At 33.7% G+C, this 21,479-nt stretch overlaps 1 protein-coding gene across 1 annotated transcript in view; it reads right to left on the reverse strand.

Moving 5' to 3' along the window:
- Positions 1-18,212: 18,212 nt before the first annotated feature.
- The window catches only part of LOC143233180 (protein big brother-like), a 31,240-nt gene continuing 27,973 nt past the window's right edge, over positions 18,213-21,479 (reverse strand). Inside the window, exon 6 of the mRNA XM_076469145.1 lies at positions 18,213-20,539. Within this exon, the coding sequence (XP_076325260.1) occupies positions 20,483-20,539 (57 nt within the window). The 3' untranslated portion in view covers positions 18,213-20,482. The remainder of the gene's footprint in view (positions 20,540-21,479) is intronic.

Here is a 21,479-nt window from a genome sequence, read left to right on the forward strand (position 1 = left end):
CGCTCTGATGTTCAAGGAAAATTCATCTTAACCAATCCCTTCTACCAACCATGATGCCACGAAACTAAAAAAATAATGGACTTTCTAATTCAATGCCAACGTTCCTATCAGCGTCACTGTGAGTTTATGCTTAAATATACATATAGCGCAATGCGATTGTTAACTACACATTCAATTTAGTAGAAAAATCTATGTTGTTAAGAAAGTTGAGATTCATTCGTGAACTAAGTTTTTGCTTGTTTATAATTAAGCACGAAGCTACAGAACGAGCTATCGGTGCTCCTCCCACTACGGGTATCGAAACCCTGTTTCTAGCGGTGTGAGTCCGCGAACATACCATTATGCCACTGGAGGGAGGTGAACTAACTTTGGTTTGTCTGTCATTTGTTTTAGCCTTATTCAAACCAGTCTGTCCAGTTTCGCGCTTCTTCTTACACAAAATGTAATTGCGGTCTGTGTTCCTAATGTGTTATGGCACTTTATTATACAAACAACCACGTCCTGGCTGTTTTCAACAAGAACCAATTTAGTTACTCAGTAAATAGCCCGATGTGGTTTGTTTGTTTTTTAATTTCGCGCAAAGCTACATGAGGGCTATCTGTGCTAGCCGTGTAAGACTAGAGGGAAAGCAGCTAGTCATCACCACCCACCGCCAACTCTTGGGCTACTCTTTTACCAACAAATAGTGGGATTGACCATCACATTATAACGCCCCCACGGCTGAAAGGGTGAGTATGTTTGGTGTGACGGGGGTTCGAGCCCGCGACCCTCGGATTGCGAGTCGAATGCCTTAACCACCTGGCTATGCTGGGGCACGTAAACTAAGAACAAAATTATATTTAATCCACTTATGTTATGGGTGGAATATAAATGTTAACATTTGTTACAGTGTTTAGAAAATTGTAAATTTGAAACACTACAGGATAATTGTATGCAGGAAGATTGAGCATTTACCCAATTTGTTTTCAAATAAAGATTGTTATAATTTGGTGTGCTGAGCTAAATTACAGACGAACGATGCTTTTAATGTAGGTCTAAATTGCGGAACAATACTATTAATTAGTGTTGTAAAATTCAACTCATTATAAAATTTTACTCATTATAAACCTTGTATGGTAGCGATATACAAAATTGAAGTGCGTAATACACCTTGAAAGAGTGTACACGTAATTCTGATACCTGTTAGATTTAGTACAAATCTGTTAAAAATGTGATGTGAAAATTTCTGGTATTTCTTGAGCTTTTATTGCTAAACTTATAAGAAACCTAAAGTCAAATTGCTGTTTTTACCATAACACTTACAGAATTGTGTACTCTACAAAGATTAGTCCTAAAATATATTATAGGCAATGTACATTTTAAGGAAACAAATTTGTAAAGTGACCGAACTAAAATATTTCTTTCTTTTGAAGTAATTCCCGAAATTTCTGCTTAGAATTTGTTCTTGAACAAATGTGACGCCACGCCTTAATGGTGTCAACTCTCTTACCCCACCTTTCAGTGGCTCAGCTATAAGTCTGGAAGTTTATAACACTAAAAGCCGGTTTTCGATACCCGTGGCGACATAGCGTAGATAGACCGTTGTGTGACTTTGTGCTTTTTAGCAAACAAACAAAGAATGAAATAGCTACTTTTTCCGCAGTTGTTTTATTACTGTTTATTTAATGTTGTTGATTTTACCAAGAACAGGGAAACAGTTGCAGTGTACAACCTCAAATGTTGTATAAATACACGTCTTTTATGTGAAGTTGCAAAAAATAAGTATTTTTCTCTTTCTATAAACAGGTTGTTTCCATTTCAGACAAGTTTTATACATAAAACACAATTTCGATCTATTTCTTCATATCACATCACTTAATTTTATACTTTTTTGGAAAACAAAAGACTTCACCTGGTTTAATAGCTTTCAAATAATATATTTCGGCAAATGCATATAATAGCCTAATACTCTCTAATATCAAAGAACTATTTTCTTTTGTGTGTGTTTCTTATAGCAAAGCCATATCAGGATATTTGATGAGTCCACTGAAGGAAATGGAACTCCTGATTTTAGCGTTGTAAAGGGCTGTTTTGTTCCGAATCAGTTAAAAACCATGAATCTCTACTATTTTATCCAATTATTTTAAAATTGTAGCAGTAGCTAAACGTTTCCCAAGAAATGGTTTAACAGCAAATGTGTTAAGAGATAACTGCACAGCGCGTGGCTCATTTTTATTTACATTTTATTTTAATGGATTTTTAAAATAATATTAATCTTTCTCTTAAAAAAAATGATTTCTTCTGAACTAATCCAAATTTCATAAAAACTGGCATCTATTCGAAGTTATTTATAAATATTAAATCACAAAACTCAGCGAACCACATTTATTTAGTTTCTTTTAAAATCAAATAAATTGTAAGCTTAATGACATTTCTGTTGTAGTGTCTTTTGCGCAGAGATGCACATTAGATTATACGTTCTTTGTTTATCGGCGAAATTCAACACTAAATTTCAGTGTCATAAGGCTTTTCCTACCGTTGAACGACACAGAGATTGTTTACACTTCACCATACGTTTTATGCCACATTTTGTTGTATGTATTTCTAGAGGATTTATCTGTAATAAATAGAGTATCACAGGTACTGGTAATTTCATTTTTCACCTTAAGAGATTTATATTTTTTCTCTCACAGTTTTTATTAAATTTAGATTTCACTTTAAAATCCAACCGTGACCATAAGTAATATTTTGCGTAACCGATCATTATAACCTTTATTTCATTTCCTCACACCACATGACCTTTCTTAATCAATGAATTTAAAATCATAGGAATCCCGATATTTGTAGGCACTTATAAAAAAGTGATTTTTTTACGAAAAAACGTTATGTGCTACTAATATCAGTTCACTGGGCTTCACGTGTAATATTTGTAATAAAAATTATGCACATTTTTCAACACAACACTGATTATAAAAGTAACTGCTTCATTGCTTATAACTCGTCGTAAACAAAACATTGTAATTCTTTACTTGCAAACAAGTTTTTTCTTATAGTGTTTATATTTGTTTTTCCTTACTTATTAGGTTTTACTGTGACCTGTTATATTTATTTAAAACCTGTTGATAAAAAAAAAAACAGAAAGAAAAAGTGCCTTCTTCATTATTTTGGGATTAAATACAGAAACAGAGACCTCAGGGCTCCTTCCTTTGCTTGAAGCATGGAATACATTCTAATCAGTCACTACTATTGAAATTTCTACATTCATTAAAACTTAGAAGTTTGATTTCTATTGAAAAACGCACGCTTCCTGTCAACCCAGGGCGAAAAATCCAAATGGAGAGACTTCACCCTGCACGTGTTGACCTGTAGGCTATTGCAGGTCATAACCTATTGTTAAACATGATGGCGTAACGATCCTAGATATATACATTCTAAGGGTTAAGTTCATATAGGCTTATATATGTATTTACCTTCTGTATTAACATACTTAGTTTTATTTATTATAAAGTTCAATACATGTTTACAATAAAATAATATTTTTGATCTGATTTTATGAAAACAAAATACAAAACTACAGGATTGGCGCTTTAAGGAGTAAACTAAGTAATAATTGAAAGATGCAAGTTGTAACACCAAAAACTGAGTATTCGCTTTGTGAAAGAAGCAATTAGTTTTTTGTTGTAATTAAAAAAATTTGAAGCTATAGCAGTTTTATTGTCTCGATGTCAAAAATGAGAAACACAAGACAGTTATAGTCTTTCAGGTTTAGCTCTTTTAGTGTTTAGAATAGTAAATCACCAAAAAATGACAGCTGTAATAAAAATAATAATTTATCTATATTAGATGACTATTAATTTAAAGAAAGGCTTTCATTGATTAGAAAATCATTAAGTTTCATAATGATGATCGAGTTCTGTTTGTAACACTTGCAGTCATGACGTAATATCAGTTGACGGTAATTGTGATACATTGTGGTCATTGAGGTTTGTTTGTTGTTTTTGAATTTCACACAAAGCTACACGAGGGCTATATGCGCTAGCCGTCCCTAATTTAGAAGTGTTAGACTGGAGGGAAGGATCTCAGGTCTCCCGGCATGGTCATGTGGGTTAAGGCGTTCAACTCGTAGTCTGAGGGTCCTGGGTTCGCATCCCTATCCCACCAAACATGCTCGCCTTTTCAGCGATGGGGGCGTTATAAAGTTACGATTAATCCTATTATTCGTTAGTAAAAGAGAAGCCCAAGAGTTGGCGGTGAGTAGTGATAATTAGTTGCCCTCCCTCTAGTCTTATACTGTAAAATTAGGGACGTCTAGCGCAGATAGCCCTCGTGTAGCTTTACTATAAATTAAAAAACAAACATTAACACAGTTACAATCTTCAAGACTAGTGATTACAGAAATTATGGTAACCGTGTTACCGAAACTAGTAAGTTAGAATATCTAATAAAGAATTTATCTTTCATTGTTTCAAAAAATATAGTTTCTGCTTTCTACTCTTAATAGCGATGGTACAAAACATTCTTTACATAGTCGCAATGGGAATTTGAATAACGAGAAAACTTAACGTACGTTTATCCATTCTACTTTAAAACCTGATACTTCCCCACGTTACTCAATTACAGTGCAATAGTGCTAGTAAAAGGAAAATGCACTGGAGTACGTAAAATATTCAAATATATAATATGATAATGCTTCCGACAGTATAAGGTACCTAATGATATAACATAATAAACAAACAGTACACAGAAGAACAGTTATGGTTAACCGAACTAGGCGCTCTGGTTTTCTTGATGACGTCATCATCATGGCGACTTCAACACTTATTATTGAAACAAAACTAAATTATCAGAATGAAGTTATGGTAACGTACAAACAAGCCATGTTTAAGCAAGATTTGATGTTATTTTTACAATCTTCTATTTCCATTTTTGGAAATCTTCCACCGTATCATTTGGAATAGCGTTTATTAGGTAATTTTCATTTAAGCGTTTTTCTCAAAACTAATTCTGTATACACTAGAGATTAAAATTCCGGTTCTAATGGTAAAATATTAAACATTAACCTTTCAACGACCTTCATAACACCTCACGTAACTATGATATGTAAAAGTCCATCTAAAAATTTTCTAGTACATTGTACATAGGAAGATGAGTAGATTCATTTATGGAATAAACATATATATATATTGACCTTTATCAGTACTATAGACAAAATATATTACAACTAATTGAATACATTCTTATTCAAACTAATGGAAAAACATTCTTCTAGAAAGTGGTGGATTTGTTTCCTTTAAGGACTGCTGCTTAATGAATTCTGCTTAAACAAAATTATATTTATATTTTATCCTCACTTTAATCTGATATTCAGTCAATAGCTGTTGTTTGTATTTAAGCACAAGGCTACACAGTGGGCTATCTGTGCTCTGCTCATCACGGGTATCGAAACCCAGATTATAGCGTTTTAAGTCTGCAGACATACCACTGTACCACTGGGTGGGGGGCGCAGTCGATAGTTTACACCACGTTAAATTAGAAACTCAACGTAGGAGAATATATAAACTAAACCGCGCGAACAAACTTTTGTGTCCGTTCCTTTTGGGTAAAGTCCGAAACCGATATCATTTCATGTTTATTTATCAGAGGTTGCACATAATAACAACCTTCCAACTTTCACACTTGTACACAAAACAACGTCACAGCATTGGATCATTCATAAACAAGTACAGGATGTTGTGAACTTTTAGTCTGTGGTAGACAAGTTTTGATCAACACCCCTATGGTTCTCAGCTTTACTTTTCAAGCAAGGTGTTTTCTCTGGAGTAGCCTCATTACTAGTAACAAAATTTCCCAAGCCTAGAAACACTGTGCACAAATAGCTTCAGACTTTTACTTTATCGACCCCCGCGTGCTCCTCTCTTCATAACAGTGATAGACAAGAAACTTTCCCTTTCATAAAGAACATAAGAGGTTACGCAGTAAACAGCCTGAGATCCGCCTCTTCACGTTGACAGCTGTTTTCATCTAATGATGCATAAGAGCTGTGAAAAGCATCTTTGTTCAAGCTCGCTGATTTCTTTCCTTTCCCCCAAAACAGAAGTTTCTTAACCCAAGAAACTATTGTCCTTTGCCTCGCGGGATGTCGTGTTTGTGGCTCACAAGTTTTTCTATCAGGAGCGCTTCTCTTTAGCTTTGAGTTTGACATCTGTATATGATCAAGAGAACTTTTTTTTATCTGCTTGATTATACTTGTCGTCAACTCAAGGTACTTCGTCTTTGATATACTTGTTACAAGAATGGAAATAAATAGACCTAAACCAGACATTAATCAAAAGACACTCTGATTTTACAAAAGAGAAATTACAGCAACATTCAAAAAGGAGTTCTAAAATGTATACTCATGTAAAAAGAAATGTAGAAAACAAAATCTTAAGATACAGTTAAAGTGAGCACTAGTGTCACTGAGATTTGTGACATATTTGCTCCAGAATACTAGCAGATGATCTATACTTTTATTACATTAAAATATAAATTAACACATAGGAGTAATTGATTGGTTATATTTCCCAAACGAATGAGTGAGTACACCGCTCTAACGACCAAACATGGCGAGGTGGTTAGGACGCTCGACTCGTAATCTGAAGGTCGCGGGTTCGAATTCCCGTCCCACCAAACATGCTCGCCCTTTCAGCCGTGGGGGCGTTATAATGTTACAGTCAATCCCACTATTTGTTGGTAAAAGAGTAATCCAAGAGTTGGCGGTGGGTGGTGATGACTAGCTGCCTTCTCTCTAGTCTTACACTGCTAAATTAGGGACGGCTAGCACAGATAGCCCTCGAGTAACTTTGTGCGAAATTCAAAAACAAACATATATCTCAGCTTGCCGAAACAAATAAATTCACTATTCTCAGACCTTAACCATAATAATGATGTGTGTTCATACATACATACATATATATATATATATATTTATTTTACCAAAAATCTTAAAAAACAAAGTGCCGGATATCATTAAACTTTGGTCAAAGCAAGCTATATACCTACATAGAAAAGAACTGAAATAATGAATACAGGTAATTAAACATACCTCTCCAACCAGGAGTTAGCAGTGTCATAAAAGAAAGTCGGATAATAATTTTAAAGTATCAGTTCATAAATTGGGCGTCATCGCTGATAGATAGATTTTTTATTAGTAATTTTAATAATATTTCAAAGCTTTGGACATTGTTACGATATTTAAGATAGTTCCAAGCTCATACAACAACAATTTAAAATAACCCTTGTATATAAAAAATATGTACAAAAAAATTGAAAAAGCAACATATTATATGTCTTAAAAATACAACAAGCATTTAAAGATATATTAATAATGAAACAAACATTAAAGAAAACAATAATTATTTCAACACTGGTAACATTAATCGGTTCGAGTTAACTTAAGCTCCAATAGCATATATTTCCTCCTCTGACTGCGATGTACAATATTGATTAAGCTGTGTCTAATTCCATAGGTGTGCTCTACAAACCCTGTTTTCTGAAGGTTCTGATTTCGAACTCTGAAAAGCCAATTGCGAAGACTGTTCTGACTAAGATATCACTGTACCACCAGTTTCTAAGAATCCCCTGGTTAATGGTAACACGGTAACCTATCAGCCAACTGATGTTGTAACAAATAACAACGTTAAATCAGAATTCAAAGATTACCAAAACAGTGTACTTTTTCATACCAATTTTCACACTAATTTTTTTAAATATTAGAAGCTTGAATAAAAGTGAAGACAAAATAGGATTCGTTCCAACTTACTGCTACATTATTATAATTTATTTCGTTACATATTCTAATTAATCTCGGACTAGTCTCTAATTTCCTGTTACGTACGTTAGGTATTACGATTTCAAATAGCCGGATATATTAATTTTAATTTAAAAGTTAATTGAATGTCTATATAGATCAAATTTGTGATATTTGCCAACAAGACAGATACACACATTTTTTCTTTTTTAACACAACTATATTTTAATGTAAAAACAACAATATAATTTATAATAACGGTTATTACAAATAATAATTTATATACAAAATTTTACAAATTTATAAAGAATATTGAATCTTTTATCTGGTGGAACGTTTGCAATATACTTTCAATAACATAAGCTATACACATTTTCAAATGTATAGTAACCTAAAACAAACATCAATATTAAAATAAATACACATTAGTAAATCCGAGGCGGTTAACATGGCAGTTGCTTGTATAGAATATAATTCTACAAGTGTATTGTTCTCTTCTACTTTTTCAGAGAAGAGTTTCAAAGTTTTGGCAAACGTTATTCGTCAGGCTAAAATAATCAAACTCAACTATTTAATGTAAATGGCCCGGCATGGCCAAGCGTGTTAAGGCGTGCGACTGGTAATCTGAGGGTCGCGGGTTTGCATCCCGGTTGCATCAAACATGCTCGCCCTTTCCGCCATGGGGGCGTTATAATGTTCGGTCAATCCCACTATTCGCTGGTAAAAGAGTAACCCAAGAGTTGGCGGTAGGTGGTGATGACTATCTGCCTTCCCTCTAGTCTTACACTGCTAAATTAGGGACGGCTAACGCAGATAGCCCTCGTGTAGCTTTGACCCTACATTCCAAGAAGTGTTACAAGTAAAAGAATTAATGGGGTAGTAAATCGAACTTTTATTTATTTTTCCCAATCATCATATACCTTTTATAGTATTTTGGAGTGAATAGGTGATGTAGTAGTAAAGATGAAATGTAAAACTGCTATAAACATTAAAATGGAATCAAACTGCTCGTTAAACATTAATGTTTGCAATAAAGCAAATTAACTGAAAACGGTATTAAAATACGGTTGAAACGCAACACAACGTTTCGTGACAGTTATCGTGAAATCATTACCTTGCCCTAACTCTATAGAAACATCTTATCATATTTTAATTCCAGTTTCGTTGTGGATCTTTGGTAAGCTTGCTTACTTATAACGCTAATATCCGGGGTTCCATTTTTGGCGGAGAACAGATCTCAGGTAGCTCAATTTGGTTTACGCGAAAACTAACGAGCGCCCTAACCACCTGGCCATACTGGGCCACTAGGTATTTAATCGAATTACCGAAACCTAAAACGGTTTATCGTTGCCATTTTCGGTTGCGCTGTTGACAATCAACAAGTATGTATTTTATATTGAAATAACTCATGTAAATTTTATTTCCAGCAGTCGATCAGTTGATAAACAACATTCCATGTTTAGTGAAAGAACAATATGAATAATATATATATATACTCATACACACATGTACTGGATGCTCATAATTTATTCGGTTCAAGATGTTGAGACAAAAGAATAGAATAAACAAAATTATTATAACTTGATTTTATGAAGTTCGATACTACGTGTTTCTACGAATATCTCACGGACCTGTGAATTACTTGACAAAGAATAAACCATATTAATCATGGTACTAGCAGCACTTTACTAACAGAGATTCTGGGTGACAAAACCATTTTCCGCTCGTGAGAAATTTTCTATAGGATATTTTGAAGACCTGCTGCAGAGGTCATTCATACGGTCAAGCCCTGACCGCTCGAAAGTTGTATAAAACTACTCTTGAAATAGCAGGGAGGGCCCGGTTCTCAGACGAGCATTTTCCTTTAAGGACTGGGGTTGACTTGTCTTTGTGTTTGTTTCTCCGGCAGAGAGGGAAGCTATTCGTTTTGTGATTTTAGTCGTGAGCTGTTGTATTAGTCAGTCTCTCCCCATGACGGATACCTGGGTCGAGATCTGGACCTGAGTTAGTGTTGAATAGCAGTGAGGTGAACAGAAGTTTTAGAATTGGACACGATGGGGAAAGAAGAAACGTATGTGATACTGACAAGGTCGCTATGCAATAAATATCTTTTGAATTAAATGTGTTTCTTTTATTGTTCTCTATCCAACTATAAAGGCTTAGTCTGTTTCTTATACTCTGTACGTTTTATCTAACTTTCTAGTTTAAGAAAAAGAATGAGTGCTTCAATTAGAATTAATATTTTTTATATTATGAACACAGTACTGTACGAATAAATCATTGTAAGCTATACTATCAATAAAAACGGCATAGGTGTTAACTGTATTCTGATTTATACGCTCAGAGTTAAAATCTGCCTTCGTGTTTTGTAAAGGCAGTGCTTAACCAACAAAAAAAAGAACAAGCATTTCGAATTATAGCCTTCTAAAGCATATGAAAGCAACATGGAGATTTAACTAAGTTATCTGATTGGAGTGGGGCCCGTAACTCGACTTTCTGTTCTCGAATCTGTGCTGGAAATGTTTGGATACACGCTCTTATAATCTTCCGAACCAATGGATCCTTTTCATGGTCGTACGACTAAAGTTGATATTAGCAGCTAAACTTGTACACTGAAACGGGTCGCACGTGCCGCGTGACTCCCTGCCTTGCCACCACGCATCCTTAACAGACTACAACGGAATGAAAATTTAATTCAGCGCAAGAAAAAAGTACACTTCATAAAGGTAGAGACGTTTCACTAATCAAACTCTCCACAAAAGCGTGTGTCTTCGAGTGGAAAATTAGAGCATGAATGAAGAAGTGAGCAGTAAGTTATATATCTGTGTTTACTTGTATAAGTATATGGAAGACCTATGAATGAAAGCACACATTAAACTACAAAGAAGAACCAATGATAAATACGCGCATCTTGACCTTGCTCAGTATTCACCCATCAGAAATACTCAGCAACAAATATACAGAAAGCTAATACCGTGTTTCTCCGATAATAAGACCTACCCATAAAATAAGACCTAGTGTGATTTTTGGGGATAGTTTTAATATAAGCCCTACCCTTAAAATAAGCCCTAGTTAAGAGTGGCAGGAAGAGGAAAGAAATAAAAAAAAAATAATTTATTTATTAGTTTAATAGTTAGTTAATTAGTTTGTTTAAGTATTAATCAGTTAGTTTAATAGTTTAATAATAGTTTATTTTAAATGGTTAGTTTAATAGTTTTACTTTGTAACTTCATTTTTTTAATATATCAAAATAAGACATCCCTCGAAAAAAGCCCTAGTGTCATATTTTGGAGTGAAAATTAATATAAGCCCTGTCTTATTTTCGGAGAAATACGATAGAAGGAGAGCTTAGGTTTTCAAGCGCTCTCCGAGAAACAGTTTATGATTTCAAGATACTCGTTTTCCTCTTGTTTGTTCCCTCATTAAATAAGCATCCTTTGAACGTGCAAACGTGTGAAGTTCTAAGTGTTTTATTATATTCGGGCCTATTATTGTATAACTCAGAAAAAAATTGTCAAGTAAAAATATTTTTTTACGTGCTTACGTCGTGTTTCGACATTTAAGTAATAATATATAGAATTACATACGTAAAAAGAAATAATTTTAATCTTTATTAATACGTTATTTGGGGGTATTCACTCTTATAAAAAGCCATCACCATTACATTATCTATATATACAGTGTGTTACAAAAATATACTTATACAATTCAAATAATTATAACTCACTCAAACTTTCCTTTTTTACAGGTGCAACTGATTTGGAGTAATGGCAGAAGCAAGATTAAGTTTTGAGAAAAGGAAATTTATCTCAAAGTGTTACTGGAAGTGCGAAAACGTATCTGAAGTGCAAGAACGGTTTAGAAGGGAGTGTCAAACAGAACCATCAACGCCACTTACCATTACTCGCATCAGAGATAAGTTTGAAACAAATGGAACTGTTCAAGACGTCCATAAAAGGCGTTGTGGAAGACCGCGGTCGTCCATCAGTCCCACACGAGAAGCAGAGCTGTTGGAAAGTCTCTACCAATCTCCAAGAAATTGGTTCGACAAACAGTCCGTGAGACAGGATTCCCAAAATCGAACGTCCATCGCATGTTGACACGCTTTCATTGGAAAAGTTTTATTCCGGCATTAGTCCACGCCCTCAATGAAGATGACCTTGACCGGAGAGTTGAACTTTGTGAGTTGTACTTGGCAAAATCTGCAGAGGATACACAGTTTCCAAACAAGACTGTCTGGAGCGATGAGGCCACATTTAAGTTAAACGGCTCAGTTAATCGCCACAATTGCACCTACTGGGCACCTCAGAACCCACATGTTACGGATGAAATCTACGTAAACTTATCAAGGCTTACAGTGTGATGTAGATTATCAGCGTTGAGCGTAATTGGACCATTCTTTTTCGAAAACATAGTCAATGGTCTCGTTTTTCTAAAATTGACGCAAGAATCTGTCGTACCACGCATTCGAGAGCAATTTGGAGATGAGGAGTTTTATTTCCAGCAAGATGAAGCACCTCCTTACTACCATCGTAATGTGAGGATCTACCTGCACGAAAATTTGCCGAACAAATGGATTGGGTGAAGAGATAGCACTGAATTTCCCTCATGTTCACCAGACCTCAGACCTCTGGACTTTATTTTATATCACAAAATCTGCAACAGTCAATAAGCTGAGAGCAGAAATTGAAAGGGAATGCACCCAAATACCAAATGAAATGACTCGTGAAGTTTTCAATTCCGTCTATCCGCGTTAACAGCAGTTCCTGGATCAGAACGGTCATCAGTTCGAACACCTGCGATAACTCAAAATATTCTTCACTTGTCTTCTTAAAACTGGGTTATAAAACCTAAATATATCTTAATAAGCATTGTATTTGCAATCATTCAAAGTGTGTATAAATTTTTTGGGACACCCTGTATACACACACATATAATAATAAAATCTCTGTTTGTTATGCTCTATATCTCCTGAATGGTAAATCGTATAGATGAAACTCATGCACCAAAATGTTTGTTTTTAAGGTGGTTAGGGCACTCGAATCGTAATCTGTGTGTCGCGGGTTCGAATCTCTCTCCCCCTTTCAGCCGTGAGGGCGTTATGTTGTGACGGTCATTCCCACTATTCTTAGTTAAAGAGTAGCCCAAGAGTTGGCGGTGGGTGGTGATGACTAGCTGTTTTCCCTCTATCTTAACACTGCTAAATTAGGGACGGCTAGCATAGATAGCCTTGTGCGAAATTCAAAAACCCAAACCAAGAAAACTTTTCATTTCCGAAAATTTCATATTAACATTAATACCATTGTTTAGTCGTAGTATATACTGAACAGTTCATCTGAGAAATAATATTAAGAAGAAAAATGTTTTTGTCTGAAGAAATTTCACGAAAATTTTCTCTGTCGACTGATCGAAATGAATGTTTCGAAGATAAGAAGATGAACGGGGAAACACTCATAAAGCAACGAACGTGTTTGAACATATATTTATTGTTCTTCGGTTTATATATATATATTTACTTATTTTTTATTTCTCATCTTTTTATGTTTATCTTATTTTAACTGGGGGAGGAGTCACCTTCCAACAACTGTCTGTAAGCAGTGAAGGGTGATATAGATGTGGGACGTTGTGTGATTGAGCACCCACATTTCACTCTACTAATTTCTAATCTTCTCATGGGAGACTAGCATTTTGGAGGTTAAGACTAAAAGACGGTGTATCCCCACCGCATTGTGGGTCCACCTTCCGCATTCACCTCCAAAACATTGTAGTTTGTACCCTAAGGTCCTTTTTCAAAAATATGCAGCGTATTTGGTTTCATGTTAATGTGTTTTGTTTATAGATTAAAAATGTATGGTTATAATATATATATATATATACTTCATTCATTTTTTAAGTCGCTATTATATAGTGCAGGATTTTATTGTACCATGCCGAGTAAATTGACTTGAATATAATTGAATATTTCCCAGTTAACATTACTTTAAAAATAACAATTTTCAAAAAAGGATTCACTTCAGTGGTGGTCTTTTTTTGCACTCTGTGAATTGACAAGGAACGGTGGCATCCAGCAGGGAAAAACTCCACGACTACTTTGCAGATTTGAGCGCTTTATTGTACTCATTGCATCGAAACCTAAAAAAATTCTGATAACAATACATTCCAGTCAGCCTTCTCTGCTTTCTGGCTGGAATACGTTGTTAGTAGAAATGTGTTAAATCAATAAAAAATGACAAAACATAGTTATAAAACTGTTATTTTCTTTCTAGATTCGACCAGGAAAGACAAACTTTTGACTTATTTTGACTAATAGCTTACCTACATCCCGTAAGTAGTTTACAATACAATAGTTTTACACTTGGAGCTCACAGAATTGGATTATATTAATTTTCTTACTCACGTATAATGTCTCAACATGAAAACTCTAAAGAACAGATTTTTCTTGTAAATACGTGTGTTCTTGTGATTTGGCAAAATAATGAAATAATTTGTTTCAAATATAGTATTTTTGGCACAAGGCTGGTTGTAACTTATATTATTTATTATCTTACTTTTGTCTCAGAGAGAAGATGTTAAACTTGAATATCTCGATCTCTAGAATGCTGTAACAGCCAGTTATAAAAAATAGTAAACATAGGCAATTTTCTAAATAATAAATAAAATAATATTTTCAATTACAGATTTACCTTTGATTCTTTCCTTTATCTATTTCGAAAATGAATAACTTCTGAATTATTTTTTTAAGGGCCCGGCATGGCCAAGTGGTTAATGGCACTCGAACCGCCGTCACACCAAACATGTTCATCCTTTCAGCATTTGGGATGTTATGTGCGGTCATCTCCACTATTCGTTGGTGAAAGAGTAGCCTAAGAGTTGGCGGTTGGTGGTTATGACTAGTTACCTTTCCTCTAGTCTTACACTGGTAAATTATGAAGGGCTGGTGCAGATAGCCCTAGTGTAGCTTTGCGTGAAATTAAAAGAAACACAAACAAAACCCTTTTTAAGAATATATTTAGTTATAATTTGTCAAATTAGACCATTTATTAGAGCTTTATGAATTTATGTGTTAATGCGAGTTTTGTACAGTAACTTTATACTTTGGTCTATTTTTATTATCTTACCCAGACATGAAATAATGATTTATTGGATAAAGTAATTTAATATAATATTCTAAAGGTAGAAAATAAACTGTCAATATCCGATAAAGATAAAGTTTATTTTTTAACCAGTTTGTCTCCAAATTTTACGAACTATTTTTATTTGCATCTTTCATATCATTATTGTATCCCGAGACATAGATTGTTTTGATTGCAATAAGAAATATTTCAAACAACTACATAACTAGATTTGAAAACAATAAAAAGACATATATTAATATAATATATGCTTTTCGTAGCATATAGTAATATATTCACACTTCACGCATAGCTTCCTGTTAATAACAAACAACCTGCTTGAATTTGAGCTGATGGACTACAGGGAAGGCAACTAGCTAGTTTATACAATTTTTACGCCATTCTTATAACGAACCTACGACCCCCAATTGCGGAACACGGTTTTTCCACCAGTGGTTTATAAACCATGAACCCTGGATTTCACAGTCTGTGCATGCCAGTCATATAGCTATCGTCGTCCTGTGTATTTTTACGCATCCACTAATATTTGTAAGTCAACATCAAACCTACATCCTGAACTTCATATTTTGCACAAGCTATTATACTCCTCTTTTAGGGACTGGCTGGGCGTGATCTTGTGGTTAGGGTGTTGGGCTGCTGATCAAAAAGCTCGAAGTTCGAACATGCTCACACCTTTATTAGTGGTTACTTTATTAAAGTGGCAATCAACCCTGCCATGCGGTTTACAGAAATACATAGGCACAATTAGGAATGGCTGTCTTTATCTTGGTCTCTTTGACCTGACCATTTATTTCGTAACGTGTTGTTCGGGACAAAATATATCGGGCATATCTCTTATTGTATAAATGAGATACGTTTCAGAAGCAAATTTAGTTTGAAAATAAACGTTCTAATACTTTATTTAGGCCGTTTATTTTTTCAAAATGTATCTTTTTATAAAGGCCCTCTGAATCAATAGGTACGCGTCACTAACACTTTTAAATGCTTTATCTAGTCCTCTTATATTTGGATTAAATTTGAGCGTACGTTAATGAATTCTTCGAAGTTTAATTTTTTGTACTTAAAAATCAAACATTTTTCTTGTCTAAAATATAGCTTCCAAATGTTTGTTCGATTTCAAAAGCCCTGATCTATTCGTATCTATTTCATAATAATACGTATTTCCTGTTCCTGTATTTCTAACAGTACATGTTGCAATGCGAAAAAGGTATGTAACTTTCATCGATACATAAAAGTTCTCAGAATACACTTGGAGAGGTAATATTTCGCCCCCCCCCCCAGTGGCTCAGCGGTATCTCTGTGGACTTAAAACCCTAATAATTCGGGTTTCGATACCCGTGGTGGGCAGAGCACCGATAGCCAATTGTTTTGCTTTATGCTTAATTCAAAATACAACCACAAGATAATATTTTATTTCAGGACATTATATAACATTACTCTAAGGTTAACAAATTAAATATACTACAAATTTAAAAACTAATAAAAATTTTAAGAAAATGACTTTCCTTCGATGGACTCAGCAGATAGCCCGATGTGGCTTTGCTATAAGAAAACACCCACACACACATGCTAGGAAAATAACTAACTTGGTAGGAATTTCGGGATTTAGATGTTTAGTCTGAATTATTGTACACGCAAAAGAAGTAAACAAAAAAATATATAAATGGAAATAAGTAATATACTAGTGATTTATCTAATATAAATATTCTATAATAATTTGACTTAGTGTATGATAATGCATATTTATCATAGTCCTTATCCATTGATTTTAATTACTCATCGCTCTCATACGGTTGTGAAACGTTAACCACACGTAAGTTGTTTTGTCACTTAACACTTTCACTATATAATTTGTCTTCAATCTCCAATTTTTTTCCCAACTTAATCCAAAAGAACTGAACGAAGAAGATTAAACTTAATCTAAAATATCTCTGATACGATCCGAAAGGTTCAAGACAACAAGTATTTTAAATAACGTTTCCAACAAAGAATTAAACAGTTTATTGTTACTTGGTGTTTTATTTTACTTCTGTAAAATCTGCTGTTTTATGATCCTGTGAATACCACGGTCAAAACAAGAAGAAATATTGTAATTTCACTGATGGATTTTATTTCATTCAGCAGGATCCATCTGAATTTCTTTTTATCAACATTTTATCTTATTCGCGTTACTATAGAATGATGAACAACTTAAATGGAATATTAATTTGTTATCATTTACATGTGGATATAATTTTAATCTTTCCATTGAAAAACACACAAACAAAGGAAGAATCACGTAGACGTGTTCGGACCCCCACAGTGAGAGAGAACTGAATACGCCGTTTGCATAGGGGAGGGGTGAATATAGATAATATTATATATGCAGTGTAAAGGTATATGGGGAATGGATTTTATATTTATATTTTGTGAGTTGTATGTGACTATCTTCATTTAATTATAGACACTTAGAGTATGAGTAAGGTTATTTAATTGACTTTTCATACTTCCCCAAATTGCCAAGTTTTGAAAGTATGTGTGTGTGTGTTTTCTTATAGCAAAGCCACATTAGGCTCTGTGCCGAGCCCGCTGAGAGGAACTGAACAACTGAGTTCAATGTTGTAAATCCATATACGTACCGCCGTACTTGAAAGTGTCACAAGATCTGGTGTCTCTTGCTTGAGGACGTGATCAATATGTCATTTTGATCCAACCATTAAACACAAAGTGTTTTTATGAACTAGAGGTGTTTGGTGGGTATTGCGTGTTGTAGATAGGTTTAACCTCGTAGTCATTGAGACGCCCCACACGGCCATCTCATTCGTTCGAAATTTTATAACTACCAACTTTTAATGACATTAATAAACTTTTATATTACTTGAAATTCATCTTAAAATTTACAGCCGAAAAATGCATTGTTAACTACTTTGTACATTGTAATTGTTACTAGAATTATCACTCACCTGATTTTTTGTCTTTACTCGTGCGGTAAGAAATAGGACTCTAAAGAATATTCTGAAAAACTACTATACTAGTAGAATAAACGAGTTATTTATCCTGAGTTGATTTATGCGACAGGTTCTCTTGTTTTGAACTATCCTGTTACAATATCTTTAAATGTGTTGAGAGTTGCAAAAAACAAAACATTATTGTAATGTAATCATTGATGTAAGTATGCTCCTGCAATTACGGGTGATATGGTGGGGAAGGCGACCCCAATCGTAACTATGATTATGAGAAAACAAATGTGAAGGGCATTTACTTTTTACATGGGGGTGGCATCCTTTTTTGTTAGTTCACTAAATGTACGATCACTAAACACCACTAAAAATGTTACCATAATACGAAATCTTTATTCAAAAACAAACATGTAAACCTTTTCCAAAATTCACACATTTAACACAATTTTACAAAGTAATTGTCTTACCTCTCGTTAGGACTAGTAAATACACGAAAACCAATAATTAATGAGTCACAACAATATTAAAGTGATCACTGTGCTTAGTTATTGGTTACATTTGACAGAAATCAGGGTAAAGGAAATGGCTTTATGATCTATTGAAAAACCCTTGGCGTCTCTGTTGTTTTGTGTTTAAATTTCTTATGTTGTTTTAAATTTAGAATCGAATAATATTTGGTATTACATGTGACTACATTTCTCACCTTATGACATACTTTATAGCTTTCAGAATGGATTTCAATTACAAAGTGCCAATGGATTTTGCCATACATCTAGTTTTGATCTTTACCAATCACCATAGCAGTTTCCACATTATTACTTCTTTATCAAGGGAGATTAGATAGTTTCTAACTTCACAGAATATTTCAGTGTGGTAAAAATAACATTTTGACTCCTCGATATAAATTTTATAGTTAGGACAATATTCATGGAAATTAATGGATGTGATGACATTAATTATTGTACTTGCGCGTTTAACTGGCTATTGCTATAATGAATTAAAAATAGTTTAAGAAACAAAATGCGAGAAACCATTCAAGTACAAACTTCACCAGGGAATAACGGTTATTTTCGTTTTGTACATTTCATAAAAACTTGTTAAAATATCAACATGATAATATAATACTTATCGTGACAGTAAGACAATTTTGAGAATTTATAAACACCTATCAGAAATACCAAGCAACTGTAGCTCACATATTTTTACGTGTTACAAAATGTACAACAGATGTAACGCGCTGTCCGTTTTACAGCAAGGACAATAAAACCACGTGAACGTAGTTACAATAAACAAGTGCCGAATTCTAATGTAGCAATTCGTTTCTGTTATTACAGAATAAGGTTCTTTACAATTAAATATCAGGAGAAAAAATAAGAAACCTAAGTGTTTAGAAATGTAATAACGTTTGTAAATAATAAAAACTAGAGCATTTAAGCTAACCCGTCGTTAAAACAAAGAGTTAACACTGACAAAAACTTTGACGGAATCTGTTAAAAGCTTTCCGTTGTTTCTTAATGTTATATACTCTTGAGAAACAACTTTTAGCGATTTCTTTGTGGTTTTGTGAAATGACTATCGCTAAACTTAAAACTTTGGTTGAAAGGAACTGTATTAACAAATATCGCGCAACAAACTCGAGAAATGTTCTCGGGTTTATAAATACAATGTAAATATATAAATAATATGCGTCAACGCTTCGCACCATTATAGTTCTCCAAGATGTTCATGTGTATCTTGTCCTTCTTTGAAGCCATGAATTTTAGAATTGAATAGTTGGTACCCACCAGATGGCACTTATATTTTTTCAAGTTATTGAAGGATAATTATTTCAATGGTTAAATGTTATAAACATAACGATACTGCAAGTTATTGCCAGTTATAATTTTCGTTATTTCGTTTTGTTTTCCATTATGTAAAAATAATAACTAAAATTAATCAGATGATCAACAAATATTCGCTTCTTTCTTTAACACAAGGGTTATCTGATGACTGTCGTTTCAAATTTGAAGCTGATAGACTAGAAGGAAAGCAAACTAGTCAACAGCGCCCACCATCAGCCTTTAGGGTGTTGTTTTCTGATCATATAGTGGAATTTGACCGTTATTCTCATAACGCACTCACAGCATCAAAGCACTTTTTTTTTTTTATGCTGACTGGTAGCAAATTACGAAATCACAGCCCACGCATGTCCATAACTAGCCTATACGTAATTCAAGTCTGAAATAATTACTTGCTAATCTGAGTCATCGTAGTTGGAATGTGGCAGAAAAGTAAAAAACATATTTATATTTCTTACTATTAACACAGCCTGAAAAACGTTACTAAAAGTGAAATGTAGGATAACAATCCATTGAATATCACACATTTGGTATGATATTTAAAAGCTTTTTTAAAACAAGTCCTATACATATATGTATATTATAAAAAAATGTTTGAAAAACACTTAGATATTTTTACAATTATCCCCATTCATTCATATTTTTTATTCGAAGAGCGTCAACTGTTGAATGAAAAATAATTTGAGAACGTTGGGTGATTGCTCTTGTTAATTAAAACTAATATCTGGATATTTTTATGTTCCATAATCATTGATCCACAACTGAAGGATCACCGGGGAGCTTAGAAGATGAAGCTAAAAGTCTTCAGTTTCTTGTCGAACTGGCATGTTCTTGGCTAAAGCCCAATGTTTTTTTTCTTCCCTGTATAATAAGTGAAACAAAAAGATAATTTAAATAAAATAAAAACTGTTAAATGTTATTTCGTTTCTTATAAATTAAAGACTATTAAACAAATCTTGTTAAAAACAACTAATTAACCAGGAATGATTTACATTCATAAGGTTTCTAGCTCCAAATAATAAACAAAAACTTTCTTATATTAACCCATTGTTGTGAAAAGATCGATTCTTGAAACAACTGAATTTTCTTTATCTTAGAAAACTTCAACAGTTCCTTAATTATAAGCAAAATAGTTCACCAAATTTCTCTTTTGGAACACAAGTAGATTCTTCTATTTAAATTTTTCTTTTTTGCTGTAAGTCAACTGATATCATGTTATCTTAGAATTATGTGTAGTATATCAGATACGAAACAACTTGCAGTTAACTCCAAGGCTTCATTTCAATTGCATTAACACAACATTAATATATTGCCCGTATATTTTTTGTGACAAGAATGATGTCACGTTTAAGTCCAACTATAGACTTCTTGGTACATTTCATTTGAAGGAGAGCATAGTGTGCTTTTGAATGTTAGGCGCCACGTTTACCTATATCTGATTAAAGTATCAACAAACAACTTCTTTTATTAACTTTTGATTATGGAGTAACCTATCTATCTATCTATCATTACTTTAAAAATGTATTTACTCTTTTTTTAAACATGGAAAGGATGAACCTAAGTTCGTACAGTTACTTATCAGTTACTGTGTATAGACCACTCTATATTGTCGTCATGTCGGAATCTCTTTGTACGCTTATCATGTCGTGTTTTCAGTAATGCCGAAGAATATCTTTATCATTTATGTATATATCAAGTTAACGCAAGAACTGATAAAATAATAAAAAAAGAAAAAGTTCAGGTGCACTGATCTCGAACCTAATCTAGCATAAAAAAAACTCATTAGGGTCAGAATCGGGAA

The sequence above is a fragment of the Tachypleus tridentatus genome, chromosome 12, assembly GCF_004210375.1.
Source record: "Tachypleus tridentatus isolate NWPU-2018 chromosome 12, ASM421037v1, whole genome shotgun sequence".
Lineage (NCBI taxonomy): Eukaryota > Metazoa > Arthropoda > Merostomata > Xiphosura > Limulidae > Tachypleus > Tachypleus tridentatus.